Source organism: Hippopotamus amphibius, chromosome 2 (genome assembly GCF_030028045.1).
Source record: "Hippopotamus amphibius kiboko isolate mHipAmp2 chromosome 2, mHipAmp2.hap2, whole genome shotgun sequence".
NCBI classification, from domain to species: domain Eukaryota; kingdom Metazoa; phylum Chordata; class Mammalia; order Artiodactyla; family Hippopotamidae; genus Hippopotamus; species Hippopotamus amphibius.
In genome coordinates, this window is record NC_080187.1 from 186962127 (window position 1) to 186984737 (window position 22611).

The 22611-nt window shown below is 39.1% G+C and overlaps 1 protein-coding gene across 1 annotated transcript; it reads left to right on the plus strand.

Moving 5' to 3' along the window:
• The first annotated feature begins 505 nt into the window (after positions 1 to 505).
• On the plus strand, positions 506 to 21823 carry PDIA3 (protein disulfide isomerase family A member 3). The gene is made up of 13 exons (XM_057721955.1): positions 506 to 848; positions 5777 to 5855; positions 7170 to 7287; positions 11222 to 11329; positions 12722 to 12851; positions 15599 to 15715; positions 16026 to 16151; positions 16732 to 16914; positions 17736 to 17844; positions 18370 to 18498; positions 20661 to 20740; positions 21097 to 21154; positions 21382 to 21823. Exons 1-13 carry the CDS (start codon positions 682 to 684, stop codon positions 21493 to 21495), a joined length of 1518 nt encoding a protein of 505 aa, XP_057577938.1. The 5' UTR covers positions 506 to 681; the 3' UTR covers positions 21496 to 21823.
• The last annotated feature ends 788 nt before the right edge of the window (positions 21824 to 22611 follow it).

Here is a 22611-nt window from a genome sequence, read left to right on the forward strand (position 1 = left end):
GAAAGGAAAACCAAGTTAAGAGGAACTGGATAAAATGCAGCAGCCTGACATCTTGAAAGCGTGTCCCGTCCCAAGTGTGTCCACGCGAATGCGCTCCCTCGGGTGCCTGCTCCCTCTCTCAATTCCCGCCTCTGGGCCTCGCCTCAGCCCAGGCTCTCTTCCGTCCCCTCAGCCCTGACTTCACTCCTCCGCCTCCGGCCCCGGCGTTCCCTGAGCTCGGCTCTCCCCGCGCGGGGTGAGCTCAGGGTCGGCTCCCGGTGCCGCAGCACCGCACGTCCGGCTCCGCCAGGTCCCGCCCGCTCCCGGGTTCCGGCTCGCCCGGAGCCCACCCCCAGCACCAGCTCCGGGCCCGGGCCCCCTCCCGGACCCGCTCGCCCCTGAGCTTGTCGTCTCGGCCCCGCCCCTTGTCGTCTCGGCCCCGCCCCGCTCTCCGACCACTCGGCGGTTACCAGCTGGTCCCGCCCGCCCGACGCAGGCGCCGCACAGCCAATAGGCGGCTGCCACACTGCGGTCCGAGCCGGGCTTGTGGGGGGGGGTGGGGGAGGCGCTGGGACCTCCGGCTGCAGGTCCGCCCGGGCCAGACGCGCGAGCGCAGACTGAGGGTGCGTGGCTGCCCACCCGGCCTCCGCAGTCCCCGCCGAGCCCCGACCCTCCTGGGCGCCCCCGCCTTACCTCGTCGCCATGCGCCCCCGCTGCCTAGCGCTGTTCCCCGGCCTGGCGCTGCTCTGCGCCGCGGCCCGCCTCGCAGCTGCCTCTGACGTGCTGGAACTCACGGACGACAACTTCGAGAGTCGCATCTCCGACACGGGTTCTGCGGGCCTCATGCTCGTTGAGTTCTTCGCCCCCTGGTGAGGCCACTCAGCCGGGGCGGGAGGGGGAGGACCGGGAGGGCAGGGGGCGAAGGCGCGGGAACAGTGGGGCCTACGCAGTGCCGGCGCCCTCCATCATTCCCGCGAGCCCGGCCGCGGCCGGCAGGTTTTCCACCCACGGGGAGCTGAGCTGTCTCGCCGAGAGCGGAGACGTCGGTGCTGATCTCCTGGGAGCGAGACCCGAGAAGGAGAACGCGAAGGCCCCTCTCACGCTGGGCCACATCCTTACCTCGGTGCTCCTGCGGCACTTCCTATTTGCAGAGGGTTTAACCACCCCACCCCACCCCCAACCCTGCTTCGGTTGGTGTCTTTAGAGTTTGGGGGTGAGTCAGTGTTACTGTTTTCCATTCTATAGACGAGGCATCGCAAGGCCTTATATTGGAAGCTAGCGTTTCACTAAGTGCAGACGCCCTGGGCCCCCAGGGTACTTCCTTTCTTCTTGCCCCACGCAGCCGTTGGTTTCCAGCCAAGGTCACTCAGTGGCTGCAGAATGGTCACAAGTACTTTCTTAAGGCAGGCAGTTACTTTGTCCATCGCCTGGTTGCACACTTTCTTCATTAAACTGATCACTGCTCAGCACCAGCAGAATTCCCTTAAAAAGAGTAGGTGAACAGAGTAATCTGTCTAAATGGTCAGTTTTAATTAGGATTTCTGAAAAATGGCAAAGAAGACTCCAGTGAGAAAGTAATCAGTGTTGGAGAAATACTCCACTTAAGAGTGATCTGACTGAACTAGGATGTAAATGCCTTAGGATAGAACCAACTGGAAATAAAAAGCTGGGGTTGCAGCTGGGAGAGAGTAAATAGGACTTCTGGCCTGGTAAACCTGCCTGTTGTTTTTTTTTTTTTCAACCCCTAAATCTTTACCGTAGCAAACAATGATTATCTTAACGCTGGGGACAGCTCACTATAACCATGCTAATTACAGTACTTAATTTTTCTCCTGCCACAATAACCCTTAATTAAAAACTATTTGTATTCAAAAGTCTCAGTAAAAGAAAGTTAGTGGATAACTTCCACTTGCTTCTAACTCTGGTCTTCACTCTGCAGATTCTCAGCTGACTTGAGGGTTACAATGGAAGTCCTGTAATGAAGACCACCTGAACCAGAAGGGTGTGCTTAGAGGCAACACATTTTGTTTTCAGCTTCTGACAGATTTTGCATCTAGGGCATTCCCGTGACTAACTGGAAGTACTGATTACATGTCATAGGTGGTCTTTATACATCTCTAGAACTCACATTCTTTTAGAAACAACTCTTCCCAATCATGTAATCATGCTGTTAACTTTGAGGGGATGTTACTATAATTAGAATGGCTGTATGGAGTTGTATCAATTGGGAGGTGTTTGTGTGATTACAGGGGTCAACTATGAAGTGAATTGCTGGAGAATTGTGGGCTATTAGACTGTTAAAGCAGATTTTTTTTTCCTGATTGAAGGTGTTCTATGCAACTTTAAACTGTTGCATGTGCTTCCCTAAAAACTACATATCCCATCATGCTAGTGCACCATGCACTAAACCGTCCCTAAAATTGGGTGGATCTCTGCTGTGGTGTCTCCTTTTAATTGGTCTTGAAGGTAAAGTCATCCTCCACGTTGTCTATAAGAAGGATCAGTTTTCTGAATGAGTAATTTGGAATCAAGGAAGTCTCCTGTTGATGATGTCCTTATTTCTTTACATTCAACTATTTTTATTTATTAATATTACAGCTGGAAATGTTTTCTAACTGCTGTATTCCTTTTTACTCCTGTTACAAGTTAGATAGGAACAGTTAAAGAATCTTTATTTAAAGAGTAAAATGGACCTGTTTTGAGCAAGTTTTTCTTATTTGTTTCAGGGTATTTTTTCTACTTTCATTTTGTAAGTGAAAGTGAAAGATTTCTTTGCAGCTGACTCTGTACACTAATATTTCTTTTATGGAGTCAGTCATCTATATAATTTGTGAGAATGGGAGTATCTGAATTTCTCTGGAAATGAATAGAACTATTTAAATGTTTGTGATAATTTATGAAAATTTATTGTTCATTGTTAAGTTTTAAGTCTTCAACATCTGCTTGTGTTGTAGGTTTGTGCCCTACCCTCTAGGACAGTAGTATAAATTAATGGTATTTGAGATACAGTATTTATAGAGTATAGAAAAAGACTGTGGATAGTATAAAATGGAATATTTAATATTTCTTCTTATATATACTGATTCCTTTGCTTGGAATCCCTCCCCTCCACACCCCAGTTGATCTTTTCAACAAGATTTAGCTCAAAAGTTACTTCTTCCTTCTCTAGACAACTAACTGGTTGTTCCCTCCTCTCTATTGGGACCTAATAATACTGTCCATCACCCCTGCCAGACTGATGTTCCTACAAGGAAAGGACTATGTCAGTTTTTCTTCTATCAGAGGCTAAAATATGGCACATGACATGTCATGTGGTTGGGATTCATTATTAACTGCTAGGTGCCATCCCTGAAGGTGAATGAGATTATTTGTGTTTTAGTATTATCTAGGAGTAGATGAAAGAAGTAGTGGTAAAACTTGACGAACACGTTCAGAATCCACCTGAATTACATTCTTGGTGAGTTTAAAGAGGGCAATCTCCTCCAGCCTCATTGGAGCTTGGTAGACAGGTCCTCCCTTTGGGCATTTGATGCTGTGGACATTAGCAGTGCTTAAGGCAGTGGTTTTCAGTCCCAGCCTTGCCACTTAAACTCCCCCTACACCTCTGGTTATCTCCTGGATTCCTAGAGGAATCATTCAGTAAGTTCCAGGGTGGGGCCTACGCACTTTTTTTTTTTTTAAATGCTTAGTGGATATTTTTTATATGCATCTGTGTTGAGACCCACCACTAATTATTTTATGCTATTTTTTTCTCTTCAGATGTTTAAAGGTAGTTGATGTGAAACTGTTCTTAAGTCTGTTGGCTCAGGCTTCTTGACAATTACTACATATGTACTCTCAATACATATAATGCATTTATTATCTCGTAACCAAAAAAAAAGCCCTTCATAGTTCTCTTGAATGGATCATTCTCACTAGTAATTTTACCTTTGCTGCTATTCTCCTTCTCTGAAATACCCTACCCAGTCCTGTCTGAAGCCTTAAATCTTTAAGGCCCAGATCCAATTCTTACTCTTTTTAACATGCAGTCATTTTTAACCTTTGCACGCTTATTATGTTCCCAGAAGCTTGGGTTTCTCAGATAAATTGGTTATTTTATTAAATCAATTGGAATTTGTATATTTTTGTTACAGCCCACGTACATGAATTTTTAATTTATTTTGGAATACAGAGGATATAATGAATAATACCATTTTATGTCTCACAAAGAGGGAAATGCTACAGTTGAAACTATGGCATGATTGCAAGACACAACCCAATTTTGGATGTGGTAAAATGTGCATCTGTGAAATATAGTATAAGGAATACCATTCACCACCCAGTCTAAAAAATAAAGCCAGTACAGTTGAAGTCCCCTGCACCCCTTTCCCATCTTATGCACTCCCCTATCCTGAATTTGGTTTTTATCATTTAGTTCTTTTATACTTTTAGTAAATATGTATGTAACCCTAAGCAACATCTAGTATTACAGTCATTTGTTTTTTAATCTTTCAGTTAAGCTTTCTAATGATTATTTTTGAATAGGACTTCTAAAGACCTTGAAGAAAATAAATTCTTAAGAGTTCTTTGTTTTAAACAAATTTTAGGGGCAAAATGTTTCCAAGTTACTTATCCAGCCATTACTTAATAAATTTTGAGACTTTTGGCAGTGAAATATATCAGCTCAGATTTCTTCTGTGTTTCCTTCCTTCTGTTTTCTAATTCTTTATATTTTTGCTGTCTGTGGGGAGGTCATCTCCACATTGCATGTACAGTGTGCCTGTGGGACTGTTAGGGCATCCTGGGCAGAAGAGCAGTTGTTTATGATGGCCCTCTGGGAAAATATTCTAATTGACTTAATGCTTTATCCTCATCAGTTCTTATAGTCAGGTGAACTGTACAGCTGTAAAAATCAAGCTTGCTATTTTAAATGTCATTTTAATGTTGTGTTGAAACTCAGTTGAGAAGAAAAAAGCCTACATCGAGCTGCTAGAGTATTTTTATTAAATGAGCACCTTTTGGGCCTTGACTACCCCCTCAAACTGGGTTTCTGGTCAAAGAGTCATATTGAAGGAATGGAGAAAAAGTACTTGATGGTCACTCTTAAAAGAGTTAATATCATACTTGGGACCTTATAAGGTTTCAACCAGTACGTTTTTAAGAACCACAGTGCTGGTTTTCTAAGGAAAAATACGTACCTTCCTTTAGGAAATGCTACCAGGAATGCATTATTGCCCTTTATTTTATCATTAATTGGTCAAAAGGGCTTGAGCCCTTTCCATCTTTAATGTGGCTTATACTTCTGACTACAGTTTTCAGGGCCCAATTGTATTTTTTTTTCAATCTTTTTTTTTTGTAATTGAAGTATAGTTAATTTACAATCTTGTGTTTCAGGTCTACAGCAAAATGATTCAGTTATACATATATATATATCTATTTTTCAGATTCTTTTCCATTAAAGATTATTACAAGATAATATAGCTCCCTGTGCTATACAGTAGGTCCTTGTTTATCTATCTTATATATAGTAGTGTGTATATGTAAATCCCAAACTCCTAATTTATCCCCCTACCCCCACTTCATTGCACTTTTAATTGAAAAAATAGATGCTGCTCTGGACTGAGCCAATCCTATAGAGTCCACCCAGGCTAGAGATAGTACCTTTGCCTCTGAGAGCTCTGGTTTACATTGTCAGTACTGGTGATATTTTTGCTTTTGGAAGCAGCTACTAGTCAAAAGTAGTATTACAATTTGAGATTCTTTCTAGAGAAACAATATTAACAAATTTATAGGATATATTTGCCTTTTTTCTATATAGGTGCGGACACTGCAAAAAGCTTGCCCCAGAATATGAAGCTGCAGCTACCAGATTAAAGGGAATAGTCCCATTAGCAAAGGTGAGTGTAGGTGGATTCTTCATTAAAGGAAATGAGGTATTTTAAATAGTAGTTGGTAAAAATTAACATTGAGTTTCTTTATTCTTATGGAGCTAAAAAGAAGAGAGAACACTAGTTTCTGGGCAAATAACGCAACTGACTTGTATTAATTATGGTTTCAAAAGATTAAAAGTAGTGAAACTAAGGGAAATACTTGCATAAGAAAGAAGTAAAATATATGGTAAATAAGAATTAAGGGGCAAATATGGAAAGTGAAAATACAATAGTCAAGGTTAGAGGAAAATTATCATTGAGTAAATGAGTTCCCTAAATTACTATATGCTATTCACAATGATGGGAATAGGAAGATGACAAGAGGATGTTGATAAGTATGCAACTAAGTGATCAACTATAAACTTAGTTTTTACTTTTACAGTCAAAGTAATGCTTCCAGAATTATGTCATTGTTGTGTAGTAAACCCCTGGTTGCTCCAGTCTAAAAGTTTACATCTCCGCCAGCTTCAAATAAATACTTCATACATATATAGGACTGTTTCTGAAAACTACTTTTAATCCTTATATTCTATGGTAGCTTGCCATAGAAAAAAAAAGTTTAGACATGATTTTGTTCCTGCCTCATGGAGCTATAACCTGTCTTACTCTAGATGCATTACTTTTCTGAACTTAAGTTTATGTTAAGGCATTGGGATCATACCTCAGAATCTTGTGAAGACTAAATGAGATAATACATGCAAAGTGCTGGTAGCATTACCTAGTTTGGAAAAAGCGGCTAACTAGATGGAAATTGTTTTTCTTCTTCCTGATAGGTCTGTCATGTTATCATTTAGCCCAGATTCAGACTAGCTCAGGGAGCATGTTTAAGTATCAGTGCCTTTGCTAAATAACCATAGGTGACTTGCCAAATCATATCATACCCCACCTCACCTAAGGGATATATATCCATACATGTCATTGATGGTAATCATTATCAAAGTAAGCCACTAGTACTAATTTAAGTGATTTATCCCTCTCATATTCTGAGGGGCAGGAAAAAGGTGCACAGCACTGCTTTAGACAATAGAGACTCCAAGGTTAGAATTTAAATAGTCATTTGTGCATTTTGTATGAGGTCCAAGAATCTAAATTTCAGAGTTCCTTCAGTGGTTCTGATGTAGCTAGCCCAGCACCAGTCTGCCTTTAAAATCTAATGTTCTGTGGGATATGTACAAGAATTGCTTGATATTTTGATTTGACCACTCTTAATATTTTGGGACTATAGGAAGAGCCTGCAGCAGGCTTTTGGATAACAAATAGTTCATGTATTTTAATCTTTAGGTTGATTGTACTGCCAACACAAACACCTGTAATAAGTATGGAGTGAGTGGATATCCAACCCTGAAGATATTTAGAGATGGTGAAGAAGCAGGTGCTTATGATGGGCCTAGAACTGCTGGTAAGGATCCTGGATTACGTTCTGGAACTGGATCTGTTTAAGTACCCTGTTCTTTGTAGTGGGAACATGACATTTTCTATACAGCATAGAAGTCTTAAAAATTCCTCATGTAAGAGGTCAATTTGGAAGCTAACAAAAGACTTCTCTACTGAACAGATTATGTAACTTACAGGATACTTGATTTATAGTGTTTACTAGGCATTTTTTTATTTGACAGATATCTATTGAGTACCTATTCTGTGCCAGATATTCCAGATATACTACATGCCCAGTATTTATTGATGAATAAGACAAACAAGGTTCCCACTCTTGTGATGCTACATTCTGGGAGATGAAGAGAAAAAGGCAACACACAAGTTTAAAGATATACATAGATAAATACCTCACATCCATGAGGATGACTACTATTTAAGAAAGAGGGAGAGAAAGAAAGAAAAGAACAAGCGTTGGCAAGGATGTGGAGAAATTGGAACCATTCTGCACTGTTGTTGTGAACTTATGTAAAATGGTGCATGCAGCCACTATGGAAAACAGTATGGTGGTTACTAAGAAAATAAAAATAGAATTACTATGTGATCCACCAATTCCACTTCTGGGTATATACCTAAAAGAATTAAAAGCAAAATCTGGAAGAGATACTTGTATACCCATGTTTATAGCTGCATTATTTACAGTAGTAAAAAGGTGGAAGCAGTCCAAGTGTCCCATCAGTGAATGAATGACTATACAAAATGTAGTATCTTAATAATAATTAATTATATATAAATTGAGAGACTTCCCTGGTGGCGCAGTGGTTAAGAATCCACCTGCCAGTGCAGGGGACACGGGCTCGATCCCTAGTCCAGGAAAATCCCACATGCCACGGAGAAACTAAGCCTGCGCGCCACAATGAAGACCCAATGCAGCCAAAAATAAACAAATAAATAAAAAATTTTTAAAGTATATATAAATTGTATATAATATGGTGGAATATTATTCAACCTTCAAGTGGAAGCTACATGGGTGAACCTTGAAGACATGCTAAGTGAAATGAGCCAGTCACAAAAAGACAAATACTGTCATTCCACGTATGAGATGACTAGAGTAGTCAGTTTCATAGAGACAGAGTAGAATGTGGTTCCCAAGGGCTGTGGGGAGTTTTTTAATGAATAGAGTTTCAGCTTTGCAAGGTGGAAGCAGTGCTGGAGGTAGGTTGTACAACAGTGTGAATGTACTTAATGCCACAGAACTGTGTACTTTAAAATGGTTTAGATGGTAAATTTTATGTATATTTTGCCACAATTTAATAATTTTCATTGTCAATAATATATATGGATAAGATAAATTCAGTTAGTGATAAGAGCATTAAAAGAGAAAAATAAAACTGTATGATGTGATAGTGATTGGGGTTGGGAGTACCAGTTTGTAAGAGTAATCAGGGAAGTAAACTTTGAGCTGAGACCTGAATGATGGGAAAGAGCTAGCCATGAGAAGATGTGGACCAGAGCTTTCCAGGCAGAGGGAAAACAGGTACAAAAAGTCCCTAAGGCATAACTGAGCTCGATGTGTTCAAAGGACAGAAAAACCTTGTGGGTGGAATATAATTAGCAAGGATGGCAGATGAAGTTCGGGAGGTAAGTGGACTGGCCCTATAGGTAGGGCACATGATTGATGAGAAAATATATTTTGGACATTTTTATCTTGAGTCTACCAAATAATTGGGCATATTTTACCTTTTTATGGTGAAAAGCTAAGAGGAAAGGAATTACTCAGTTTTGGAATTTTAGGTGATGTGGAATTTTTCCAGCATGTATGATTGTTACCTGTATACAAAGCTCTACATAACATGGCCCCTGCCTAACTCTTAATGTCATCTCAAAACTGTTTCACTTTAGGACCTTTGCCCTGGCTGTGTTCACAGCCTGAAGTGATCTTCCCCGTTGTTTGCATGGCTTGCTCCTTTTTGTCATTCAGATCCTGGCTTGAATTTCACCTCCCAGGGAATTCTCTGCCAGTCCAGTGGTTAGGACTTGGTGCTTTCACTGCAGTGGCCCCTGTTCACTAGCATCCCCCTCCCCTCCCCCCCTCCCCCCCCAAAATCTCCTCCCAGATGTTTTCCCAGGCTACCAAACCTACGGTAGCCATCCAGTCGTACTCTTATCATCTGCTTAATTCTCTGCATAGACTGATTACTGTCTGATATTTTAAATTGTTTACTTATCTGCAGATTTATTGTATTAGTTATTTGGAGATTTATTTGGAGATTTACTTATATTGTAAGCTCCAGGAGATCAGAGACCTTGTTTGGTTTATTTGCTGCTCTATCGCTAGCACCTAGGTTCTCCACGTGTAGTAGATACTCAATAACTCTTCAATGCATGAATAAATATTTTGGCCCAACTGAGGTCATTTAAGCCAACACTCAGAATTTGATATGTCTAAGTACAAAAAGAAAAATCTTTTTCTGATCTCCAAAGCATTAATGAACACATGTTACCATTCAGATTTTACTAGTTTAGGGTAGAGTTAGTGGTTAGAATTATTATGTTTTTCTCTGGACTTGGACAGGTGTTAACTATATTGTATGTGAACCCAGCCAGACTGCTACTAGGCAGATAATCTCACTTGGGCTGTACATAGATTTCTTAAACTTGAGAATTTCTCAGCATGTGACTAGATGATCAGATGTTTGGCTAGCTTAAGATAGATTATTTTATTCATGTATTCCTCTGAGAACTATGCTGTTTTGCCTTCGTGCTTAAACTGGTTACTCAGCACGCCCATTATACCTTCCAGAGAATTTTAACTACTCAGGGAGAAAAGTAACACTTTTCATCATAGTCCTGAGGTGAAGTTCTTTATAATAATTTATATTGTTATATAGTAATCACAATCCCCTTGAAGCCCAAACAATTCATATCTGATTTCAATTTACCTATTAATACAACCTCTCCACTGTGAAGAGTTGAGGAAAACATCTAGAGGGAAAAAAAATCATGAATGGAGAGAGAAGGAAAGAAGACCTCTAAAAGAAGCAAAATAGCCTCAGTCATGTTGAAACAGTTATATAGTACTCTGTCTCAGTTAGCAAATCCTTAGAGTACTGAGAAGAGAAAGGGGTGCAAGAGGTAGAATATTACGGAGGAGTAACACTGAGCCCAGAAGAAAACAGGATAATGGTCTGTCAACTAGACTTAAAGGATAAGAAGATTTTTTGTGTTTTTGTGTGTGATTATTATTTCTAAACAGTTTTACTTATCTAGCCCATTTCACCTAAATAGGAAAGTGTGATTTGGGTGGATCCCATTCATGGCATAGTTTGACCTGTATGTAGTTAAACCCTGATGCGAGTGACTGCATTTTCTGCTTTTAAAATGTAAGGCTACATATGATTCTTTGTGCCACTTAAGAATAAAGGATTTGTTTATTTGTTTAATTTATTTGCAAAATGGATATTTCTTGAACTTGTTATGTGTTAGGTATTATTCTTAGACCTAGGTATATATCAGGAAAACACAAAAATAGTAAGGATAGAGTGTATTAATTAGATGGGTAAAATGTGCTGTAAGAAAAATAAAGCAGGAGATAAGGGAGTGTTGGGGCTGAATAGGTTTTAGTTTACAAGGAATGGTCAGGGAAGGCTTATATTGACATAAATTATCTCTAAACTATGCTAAATGACAAAAACAAAATACAGACCAGCATATGTGTATGCCGCCATTTGATGAGAAAAGAATAAATACGTCATTGCTTGTTTAAGAATAATATGTCTGGAAGCATATATAAAAAACTGAAATATTATCCTAGAGAGGAAACTAGATAACTAGGGACAAGGATAGCAAGAAAACTTCATTGTATATGCTTTTGAACTTTTTAAACTTTAAATCATATGAATGATTACCTTTTCAAAAATTATAAACTTGTGTTGCTATAATTTTTCATCTTGTCTTTTAAGATGGAATTGTCAGCCACCTGAAGAAGCAGGCTGGACCAGCTTCAGTTCCTCTCAGGACTGAGGAAGAATTTGAAAAGTTCATTGGTGATAAAGATGCTTCTGTGGTGGGTAAGTAGCAAATTTGATTATGCCACAAAATCATCAACATGGTTTCAAAAGCCCTCTATGTCGAGATAAACAACAAAGTTAAAACTGTTTAGGAAACCTCGGGGGCAGTTGAAAAGACAACTTGCAGAACTAGGTCAGCGTTACTATGATGTAGAAAAAATTGGTGCTTTATTTGAGTGGCTTGGTATTCTTACAGATGTAAAGATTTAATTTCAGTTAAAGGACTAAAATAGGGGCTTCCCTGGTCGTCCAATTGTTGAGAATCCGCCTTCCAATGCAGGGGATGCAGGAGCGATCCCTGGTCGGGGAACTAAGATCCCACGTGCCTTGGAGCAACTAAGCCTTCATGCTCTGGAAACCGTGCACTGCAGCTGCTGAGTCCACACACTGCAACTAAGACCTGATGCAGCCAAATAAAATAAAAGAACTAAAATAGGAATATCTTCAGTTTTTCCTATCACTTCTTAACCTCCTGAGATTTAACTCAAATAATAGGGTACTTAAGACTGAAAATAGGGTTTTATGGTGGGAGGATATAAGTAAATGATAAACCTCTGTGTCTACTATTTTCACAGCTGTAGGAAAATTTACAATTTAAGATCAAATTGCTAAGATTTGTGTATATTTTGTGTATATTTGTGTATATTTTTTCTTTCTCAGGTGTTGCAACATCTCATTATTTTTAAAATAACTTGAGCCAATTAAACACATTCTACATCTTGAGTGTTCTTTGTTTTAGATGTAATGTATAATACATTTGACTAAAAAAATTAATTGAAACATACAAGCTTGTGGTTCTCTTAATCTCCTAATCACTGTAATAAAACTGACTTTCGGGCAGTAGAGGATGGTTTGTCATTTAAGTTTGACTAAAAGTCACTTCTTATCTGGATTTTGTTGATTCTATATATTTTACAAGGAATTAACCATAAGTAGCCATTTAATAAACACCTAAGTTTCGGTCACTTTAGTAGATTTGAAGTTCTAAAGACAAATAAGACATAGAAGAAATATGGTGAGTTAATTTACAGTTTGTTTTGACATACTGCCTTATTTAATCCTCTGACACCTAAAACAGTCCCTAAAACTCTAAGGAGTTAAGCAATTTACTCAGCTTTTTCAACTGTGAAAAGCTGGAATGAAGACTTGAATCCTGACAAATCCTCACCCTTGGCTTCCTCAAAAAAATTTTTTTTAAAGAGAAAAAATTCTTATCCTAAATATTTTGTCAAATATGCTCAGTCGTCATGGCAAAGCAGACCCAGTGCTCGTACCTCTTCGCTTTGCTTATCTGTAATAGAATAAAGGCTTTGAAAAAATAGAATTTTAAAGTTTTGAACATGTCTCAGAGTGCTTACTGTTTTTTCCTTGTGTTTGACATTTTCTGTGTAGGCTTTTTCAAGGATTTATTCAGTGAAGCTCACTCTGAGTTTCTAAAAGCAGCCAGCAACTTGAGGGATAATTACCGATTTGCACACACCAATGTTGAGTCTCTGGTGAACAAGTATGATGATGATGGAGAGTAAGTAACTGAGTTGAATGCCCTTGTAAATATGCACCTTGACCAAGCACTATCATGTGAACTGGTGGTTTTTATGCCTAGTTTTTCCAGAAGTTTTATTGAGCACTTACTAGGCAGTAAGCTTAATGCTGGAAACTGTTGTTGCCTTTGAGGGGCATCTAGTATCGGGAGACAGTGAATGTATTTAAAAATGCAAGTGTAAGTGAGCATTATAGGTGCTGTGATAGAAATTAGAGTGTACTGGAAGTACAGAGGAAAGAGTGATTTTTTTTTTCCCCCTTTGGGTTGGGGAGTAGTATCAGAAAAAATTTCATAGAGGAGGTGATTCTTGAGGTATATCTTGAAAGATAAGTTTTTCCAGGCAATTGATGATGTGGAATAAAGATTATTCCAGATAGAGCAGCGGGAGGGAAGGCCCCGAGATGTGAAATAACCTAGGCATGTTGGGACCTATAGCAGTGCTGGAGTATTGTTTGTAGATGAGGTCATAGTGAAAGGTAAGGTTGGAGATGTAAGCAGAGACCAAATTATAGAAGACTTTAAGTGCTATACAGAAAAATTTAAATTTTTATCTTTTAGACATTTGAGAACCATTGAAAGACTTTGAGCTAGAGAGTAATGTGATTAATTTTGTTTCAGAGGAAAAGGCACTGGCACCCATATAGTGGTGGTTTAAAATGGGAGGAATGGCAAGGCAGTCAAGAGAGTCTTAAGGGTAACACCTGAGAATCTAATTAAAGCAGTATTAGGGCCGATGAAGAAAGAGAATGTATAAAAATGTACACAGTAGGATTTGGTCCCTAGTCATGTGTGAAAGGGGGCAGATCTAGAGTGAGTCTAGGTTTCTAAAGACTTGGATGACTGGGCCAGTCATCACCAAGCTAGGAAAAAGACAAAAACAAATTTGGGGGGAAATGATGATGAGTTCTATTTTGGCACAGTGAGTTTGAGAAGTTTGTGAAGGTGGTGAAGACCCAGTGGACGATTGGATAAATGACACTAAAATTCAGGAGAAGTTCTGAACTAGAGATAAAAGATTTATAAGTCAGCCACACGTAAATGGTTATTGAAACCTTGTGACTAGATGAGATCACTCAGGGTGAGCATATAAAGTAAAAAAGTATGCCAAGGGCTAGTGTTATTTATTTATATTTAACAAAATATGCAGTATTTACTATGTGCCATGTACTGTTAACTCATTTAATCCTCTTAACAACCCTTTGAGACAGAGCTATCATTATCTCCCATTTTACAGAGGAGAAAGCACACAAAGAGGTTAAGCTTCACACTCCATAAGTGGCAGAACTAGGACTGAACTTCTGAAGCTAGAAGGTCTGGCTGCAAAGTCGTTGAGCTTAACCATGAGGCTCTACTGTCTTTTAGATTAAGAGATACCAGGTCTATAAATGATGTGGGGCCACTTGCGGCTCATTAGCACACCACATATCAGCCTGTTAACCTTGTATTTGTTCACTGTGTATGCCTCTCACACTTGCCATTAAAAGTGGCCTATCAACCTCTGATCAGAATCTTATTTAGAAGACCTTATATGAAGGATGTCTTAAGGTCTTCATGTGTACCCCAATGCTATATCATCATTAAAGATCACATTTGGAATTGATTTCAATTTTTGACAATGACTGCTCTGAAATTGGTAACTATGCTTTAAAAAAATTTTTTTAGACCTATTCACATTCTTGGTTGCCCAGCATGTTTGTATTAGGTCCCCTTTTGCTATGTAGTTTCCCTGTATTCTGTGAAAATACCTGTGTTTTAATTGACATAATGTTAATGGTTAATGTTGGAAGAGTTGAGAGAGAGAGATAAGGACTTAAAGGTGCTGACACCTAGCCCAAAACAAGTGATTAAATTGTATTTGGGGGTGTGTAGTGTGGGGAGGAGGAATGAGTGGAGGAGAAACAAGAGGCAAGGTATTGATAGAATAGTGATATTTTCTGGGAACACTTGTACTATTGATAGATATAAACCTGTGACCCAGAACCAAATTGGGGTTCAGTTTTAGCTGAACAAAAGGCTAGAAAGTAAAGAAGGAATTTCCTTCCTTCAAGTGTTCCAGTGGAATGAGGAAAACTTGGCTTAGGGAGAGAGGCAAAGTAGAGAAATCTGTAACAAAACAATTTCTAATGAACTCAAGCTAAACATTATCTATAATTTTATACCTACCTGTGGAATTTTTTACAGCAGGAAGGAATCTTAAAATATATTTTCTCTAATGAAATAATATTCTTACTGTATAGGAGAGTTGAATTTTCAAGGAGAGTGGCAGGGCAAGATACCTTCCAATAAGAACAAGTTCTACTTTATTGTACATATTGGGGCTTTGGGTTCTGTTTTTTATTGTTTTTAAAGGTTTGGAAATTAATTATCTACTCTAATCCCCTTTTGTACTGATGTAAAAAGCTGAAGCCCAGAAGAATTAAATTGATACCCAGCCAAGGGTCTTTAAAATTAGTGGTGGAGCAAGAATTAGAATCAGTGTCTCCTAACTTTCCAAGCCAGGTTTATTAAACTCTCATACCCAGTTATTGCACTTGAAATTAAGGTGGTTAGCTCCTTAGCATTGATGAGAAGGTCATGTTGCCAAGGCTGTGGTCCCACAAGAATCCTTATGTGCTGAAATGGTGATAGTAGAAGTGGCAGCAAGCATAGGTAGTCTGAGCTTTAAATAAGATATGGGAGATAGTTCTTCTGCTGTCTACCTACTAAGACTTTTTTTTTTTTTTAAGGGGTATCACTTTATTTCGTCCTTCACATCTGATGAACAAGTTTGAGGACAAGTCTGTGGCATATACAGAACAGAAAATGACCAGTGGAAAGATTAAAAAATTTATTCAGGAAAACATGTGAGTACCTCTTTTTACTTTTGGGATTTATTGGCTTCATTTTAGTTTGCTTATCTCAGTTATTAAGCAGAGCCATGTTTTGCATTAAATAGCTTCATTCATGGGATTGTAACAATAATAGTTGAGTTTATACTAAAGTGTAATATTTTGGCCCTAGAATTCCTGTTGTGGTCTTGTAAGGTACATTACGCAGTACTTATCCTATATGTTGAAAATTTCTTTCCTTTTTAAGTACTATCAGTTACTTTATGATAATTCCATAATATAGCTATAAACCTGCTAAATTTGGTAATGGATTATATCATTTCAGTTTTGGTATCTGCCCTCACATGACAGAAGACAATAAAGATTTGATACAGGGCAAGGACTTACTTATAGCTTACTATGATGTGGACTATGAAAAGAATGCTAAAGGTTCCAACTACTGGAGAAACAGGTAATAAGAATCATTTTCCCCCTTTGTAAATGAGTTTACCCAGTGCATAAACAGTTCCTTCTAACTATCCTATTACCATGTGTGATGTGAAAACAGAAAAGAATGAGAACAGTTGGCTCCCAAAAACTATATTTGAAGCTGTAAGGACAAATAAACTGTTTACAAAATCTATTGGGCATGTCTTCCATAGGAGTGCCTTTGCCTTGTGACAGAGCTGATTCCTGACCTCCTAGTAAAAGACACAAATGTGATGTGCCTTGTTGCCCATTGAGACTCTCAGTGTATTTTATCCTTATAAATGGGTTAGTTGTTATGCCTGCAGTATTTTATAGTTATATAATATAGCAAGTTTCAGTGGGGATGGACTATTTACTTGGGTACCACCAGTTTGGCAGTGAAGTACAGTAAGACATTGGGAGTACACCATAATCCTATGTCAGTATCCAAGAACACAAGTTCAGACTGATTCCAGAGGACTGCAGGGACTATTAAACTTTGCTTTCTAGTCTCTTGCTTCTTGGTTTCAGAAGTGCTTTACTACCCTGGTATAATCTTGGCATAAATATCTCATTTCCCATAGAGTGATGATGGTGGCAAAGAAATTCCTGGATGCTGGGAAGAAACTCAACTTTGCTGTAGCTAGCCGCAAAACCTTTAGCCATGAACTTTCTGATTTTGGCTTGGAAAGCACTACTGGAGAGATTCCTGTTGTTGCTATCAGAACTGCAAAAGGAGAGAAGTTTGTCATGCAGGAGGAGTTCTCGTGAGTTACAAGTTAGCGTGGATTTGGGATTTGATTCTACAAAGAAACTATTAAAGCCTTTTGCATTACTGAGGACTTGAAGAACATTGGAGTGTGAAGCTAGGTCTTGTAGTCAAGACCTATGATGTCACTTTTCTCAAGTAATTATAGATACTTTAAGGATCATGATTCCTAATAAATTTTGAAAAGTAACAAAAGGATGGCAGCTTGGAATTCTCACATGATTATTTCCACCCTGCCATTAAAAATAGGTAGAGAACATTAGACAGTCTCTTTGAGATTGTTGTAATTTCAGACCAACCCAGTCCCCTCCCATCCCTACAGAATGTCTTTTCTTCTTGGAATACCACATTGGCCTAAAGTAAACTCAGGGAATTGGAAAGAGCTTAAGACCCCAGTTTTGACCATCTACCTTCTGAGACTTCAGGAGATTAAGACAAGAAAATCTTTCTGTGAGTGAAATCAGTTAAAAAAAAAAAAAAAAGATACCATAAATAGGCACTATTCTCCAGAGCAACAAAATAAGACCTGGTTCTTTTACAAAATTGAATTTCCCAAAGGACCAATGTTTCCTTCCTTTTCTGACCTTTCTAATCCACAAAGAACACACTAAAAATACAAGAAGGTGATTGGTTTTTTGTTCAGTCTGTAGTTCTGCATATTGAGAAATAAGGGCTCCCTCTTTTTTTTTTAAACTTCCAGTTACTTCCTAGTTTGAAATCTAAGCTAAAATATGTAGAAACTATTCTAAGAAATTGCCTTTAGTTCTCTCAATGATGGGAGTTAGTTAACAAACCTGATCCTTGTCTTTCTAATATCAGGCGTGATGGCAAGGCTCTTGAGAGATTCCTGCAAGATTACTTTGATGGCAACCTGAAGAGATACCTGAAGTCTGAGCCTATCCCAGAGAGCAATGACGGGCCCGTAAAGGTGAGGCATGCACACCCTCCCCAAGCCTCTACACAGCTGCCTCTCATTTCTTTATTCCCACAATGCTGGGTCTAAGTGAAGACCATGTTGGCTATTGAGTTTCTGTTTTTGTTTGTCCTCACCTCCCTTGTCATAAAATAAGCATTGGCAGAGCCCATGGTGCTTAATAGGTGCAGGAGTAGAATTTTCTGGTGATATTTGTATTAGGGCTAGGTTACTCTTTGGGACAGAGCAAGCTAACCCCTAAGAACAGTTTTAAGATTGTTTCTCTGAGATTATTTTAAGGAAGAGTTGGGTAGCACTTGTTTCCTGTGACTTCCTGAAATTAGTCTGACAGGTGACAGACATGGGAATGAGTTGGTTTCTGGGAAATGATAATATCTTAATAAAGTCTATAAATGTGAGTTGGATTTCAATAACATATTTTCAGTGGCAATACAACAGATTTGAGAGGGACTGGGTCTAGAAACAAATATAGCGTAAGAATGTATTCAACTCACCAACTAGAGAATCTTTGTTTTCCAGGTAGTGGTAGCAGAGAATTTTGATGAAATAGTCAATGATGAAAATAAAGATGTGCTGATTGAATTTTATGCGCCTTGGTGTGGTCACTGTAAGAATCTGGAGCCTAAGTATAAAGAACTGGGAGAGAAGGTAAGTCTGAACCATATTCTAAAGTTAAATTTGAGTTGGGAGTTTACATACATAGCTAGCATTGGATATTTAGTTACCCTAATTAGTTCAGAACCTAAGTACTGGTAGATTTTTTTTTCAGCTATCTACTGTTTACTCACTTTCTTCTGACTGCCCTCTGAGCCTGTGCAGTGTCTCAGATACCTGCTTTAACTTTCCACTCCTCACTCAATCTAGACTATGGTTAAAAGTATCCCGGCTTCTGAGACAGCAGTATCAAGCAGTATCAGCAGTATTTCATCTTATGGAACTGAAAACCACAGCCACAGAAAGATAGAGAAAATGAAAAAGCAGAGGGCTTTGTACCAGATGAAGGGACAGGATAAAAACCCAGAAAAACAACTAAATGAAGAGGAGATAGGCACCCTTCCAGAAAAAGAATTCAGAATAATGATGGTGAAGATGATCCAGGACTTTGAAAAAAGACTGGATGCAAAGATCGAAAAGTTTACCAAAGACCTAGAAGAATTAAAGAGCAAACAAACAGAGCTATACAACACAATAACTGAAATGAAAAAATACACTAGAAGGAACCAATAGCAGATTAACTGAGGCAGAAGGGCAAATAAGTGACCTGGAAGACAGAATGGTGATCATCACTGATGCAGAAAAGAATAAAGAAAAAAGAATGAAAAGAACTGAAGACAGCCTAAGATACCTCTGGGACACTGTTAAACATGCCAACATTTGCATTATAGGGGTCCCGGGAGGAGAAGAGAGAGAGAAAGGACCCGAGAAAATATTGGAAGAGATTATAGTTGAAAACGTCCCTAACATGGGAAAGGAAATAGCTACCCAAGTGCAGGAAGCGCTGAGAGTCCCAGGCAGGATAAACCCAAGGAGAAACACGCCAAGACGTATAGTAGTCAAATTGACAAAAATTAAAGACAGAGAAAAGTTATTAAAAGCAACAAGGGAAAAACGACAAATAACATACAAGGGAACTCCCATAAGGGTAACAGCTGATTTCTCAGCAGAAACTCTGCAAGCCAGAAGGGAGTGGCATGATATATTTAAAGTGATGAAAGGGAAGAAACTACAACCAAGAATACTCTACCCTGCAAGGATCTCATTCAGATTTGATAGAGAAATCAAAAGCTTTACAGACAAGCAACAGCTAAGAGAATTCAGCACCACCATACCAGCCCTACAGCAAATCTAAAGGAACTTCTCTAAATGGGAAACATAAGAGAAGAAAAGAACCTACAAAAACAAACCCAAAACAATTAAGAAAATGGTACTAGGAACACATATATCGACAATTACCTTGAATGTAAATGGACTAAATGCTCCAACCAGAAGACACAGACTGGCTGAATGGATACAAAAACAAGACCCGTATATATGCTGTCTCCAAGAGACCCACTTCAGACCTAGGGACACATACAGACGGAAAGTGAGGGGATGGAAAAAGATATTCCATGCAAATGAAAATCAAAAGAAAGCTGGAGTAGCAATAGTCATATCAGATAAAATAGACTTTAAAATAATGTTACAACAGACAAGAAAGGATCAAGGGATCAATCCAAGAAGAGGAGATAACAATTATAAACATATATGCACCCAGTATAGGAGCACCTCAATACATAAGGCAAATGCTAACAGCTATGAAAGAGGAAATGCAAGGCAGAAATAGAGACACAGATGTAGAGAACAAACACATAGGCACCAAGTGGGGAAAGCAGGGAGGGTTGGGGGTGTTGAATTGGGAGATTGGGATACCAAATTGTACACTCTAAATATATGCTGTTTATTGTCTGTTAACTGTATCTCAAAAGTTCTTATAAAAAAAAAAAAAGTATCCCAGCTTCTGAATTTTGATAATGGCTTATATGAATTCATTATGTTCCTTCGTCTTAAATCACATGCCTTAGCCCTTATAATGTCTTATTTAGGCCAGGTAATTTTGAAGGTGTCTGTATATAGAGTCTTAACACGTAGGAACCAAGAGAGAAAAGGGAAGCTTATGGGGAGTTTGATACTATGTGCAGGTATCACTACTCTTCCCATCTCAGCAGCAAAACTTATCCAGGTGTTTAAAGAATGAGATTAAGTCCTAAATTGATTGTGTCCCTCAGTCACTGAAAACTTGAAATTTAAAAGTCTAACCTTTTTATTAACAGCTCAGAAAAGACCCAAACATTATCATAGCCAAGATGGATGCCACAGCCAATGATGTGCCTTCTCCATATGAAGTCAGAGGGTAAGTAGGTTAAAAACTAGTGAAAGTGTCTAGGCAATTGATAGGAAAAAATAAGCTTGTAAACCATTTCTTTATTGGGCATGGTTTGGGGGCATCCTTATATTCTAGTTGAGCACAGAACCACCAGTGCCTTCCTGGCTCTAAGTTCTGCAGCATTGGCTGACATGACTGCCACAGACCTCGTGAGCTCTTATAGTCCTGAGTTTTGATAGGATGTAACCCAGCCACTAATGGGAAATAGTATCTGGTCAGATTAGAAATCATGAAGAGAAGTTAATCCTAGACACAGTTATTAGGCAAGTATATGTCAGAGTTACTCTGGAATCTGAAATTTGTCAACTCTTTTCTTTTCCTAGTTTTCCTACCATCTACTTCTCTCCAGCCAACAAGAAGCTAAATCCAAAGAAATATGAAGTAAGTACATTGTCTCATCTCCCCACAAATACACACACACGCGCACACACACACACACCCCCAGTTCTTTAATTGAGTTTATGTAACTGGAAACTGTTAAAACTCTCATGGTTAATATATGTGGTTGCTAACATGCTTTTAAAAATTTGGAAGTCTTCCTGTTGGGGAAAAGAAAATCCACAGTTCTTTAAAAGGTTAAATTTTCAGAGTTATCTTTCTGTTTTCAGGGTGGCCGTGAATTAAGTGATTTCATTAGCTATCTAAAGCGAGAGGCTACAAACCCCCCTGTAATTCAAGAAGAAAAGCCCAAGAAGAAGAAGAAGGCACAGGAGGATCTCTAAAGCAGCAGCCAAACATACCACTTTGTAAAAGGACTCTTTCACCAGAGATGGGGAAAACCATTGGGGAGGACTGGGACCCATATGGGATTATTACCTCTCAGAGCTGAGAGGACAGAATGCATATAATCTGAATCCCGTTAAATTTTCTCTAAACTGTTTCTTAGCTGCACTGTTTATGAAAATACCAGAACCAATTTATGTCTGTGGTTTTGGGAAAAATTATTTGTGTTGGGGGGAATGTTGTGGGGGTGGGGGGAATTGAGTTGGGGGTTTATTTTCTAATTTTTTTTGTACATTTGGAACAGTGACAATAAATGCGCCCCCTTTATACAGTCTTTTCTCCATAAGGTGGGGAACCAAAGGTTCTCTAGACCAGCACTGTCCAGTAGAACTTTTCTGCTATGATAGAAATGTTCTGTAATCCTCATTGCCCAATACCTGTAGCTATTGAGCATTTGAAATGTAGCTAGAAACCATATTTTAAATTTTCACTAAATGGTCACATGTTGGGCTAGTGACTACCATAATGGTCAGTACAGCTGTACTGTACTGGGTCCATAGTTATCACCCGTAAATCCTTTACCAGTTTGATCTTTTTCTATCCTTATGTGTTTAGTGCACAGGACCCTAGCCTGATGATTAGAACAGGTGAGGGACCTTTTTTCTTGGGCTGTTTCTGGCCCGTCCATGCCCTAAGGGTGGGTTGCTGTTTATCCTTGCCATGCAGCTGAGCATGTTTATATCTCCCAAGGGCTATTCTCTCCTCAGAAATGCCCTGTGTGGGCGTGGCATCAGGTTGGGGTTCCGTCCACGTTGTTTCAGGAATTGCTGACACTGCTGGGTACACCTCTCTCCCCCAAAGCCCAGGGTGTGTTCCTTAATTTCATTCTCCAGTGGACCTGGGAAAGGCAGTATCATTCCTGTTTGTGAGTGAAACATCCATTTTCATATGCAACAATAAGGAACGAAAAGGATAGGATTGGTGTGATCTTTGGTTCAAATGAATTTTGAACCATTTCCTTCTTTTTTGTGGATAGATACAAATCCTATCCACAGTTATAGTTTAAGTTACTAGATAATTTCAGATAGGAGCCCTAGGTGTCCTACGTGATCCTC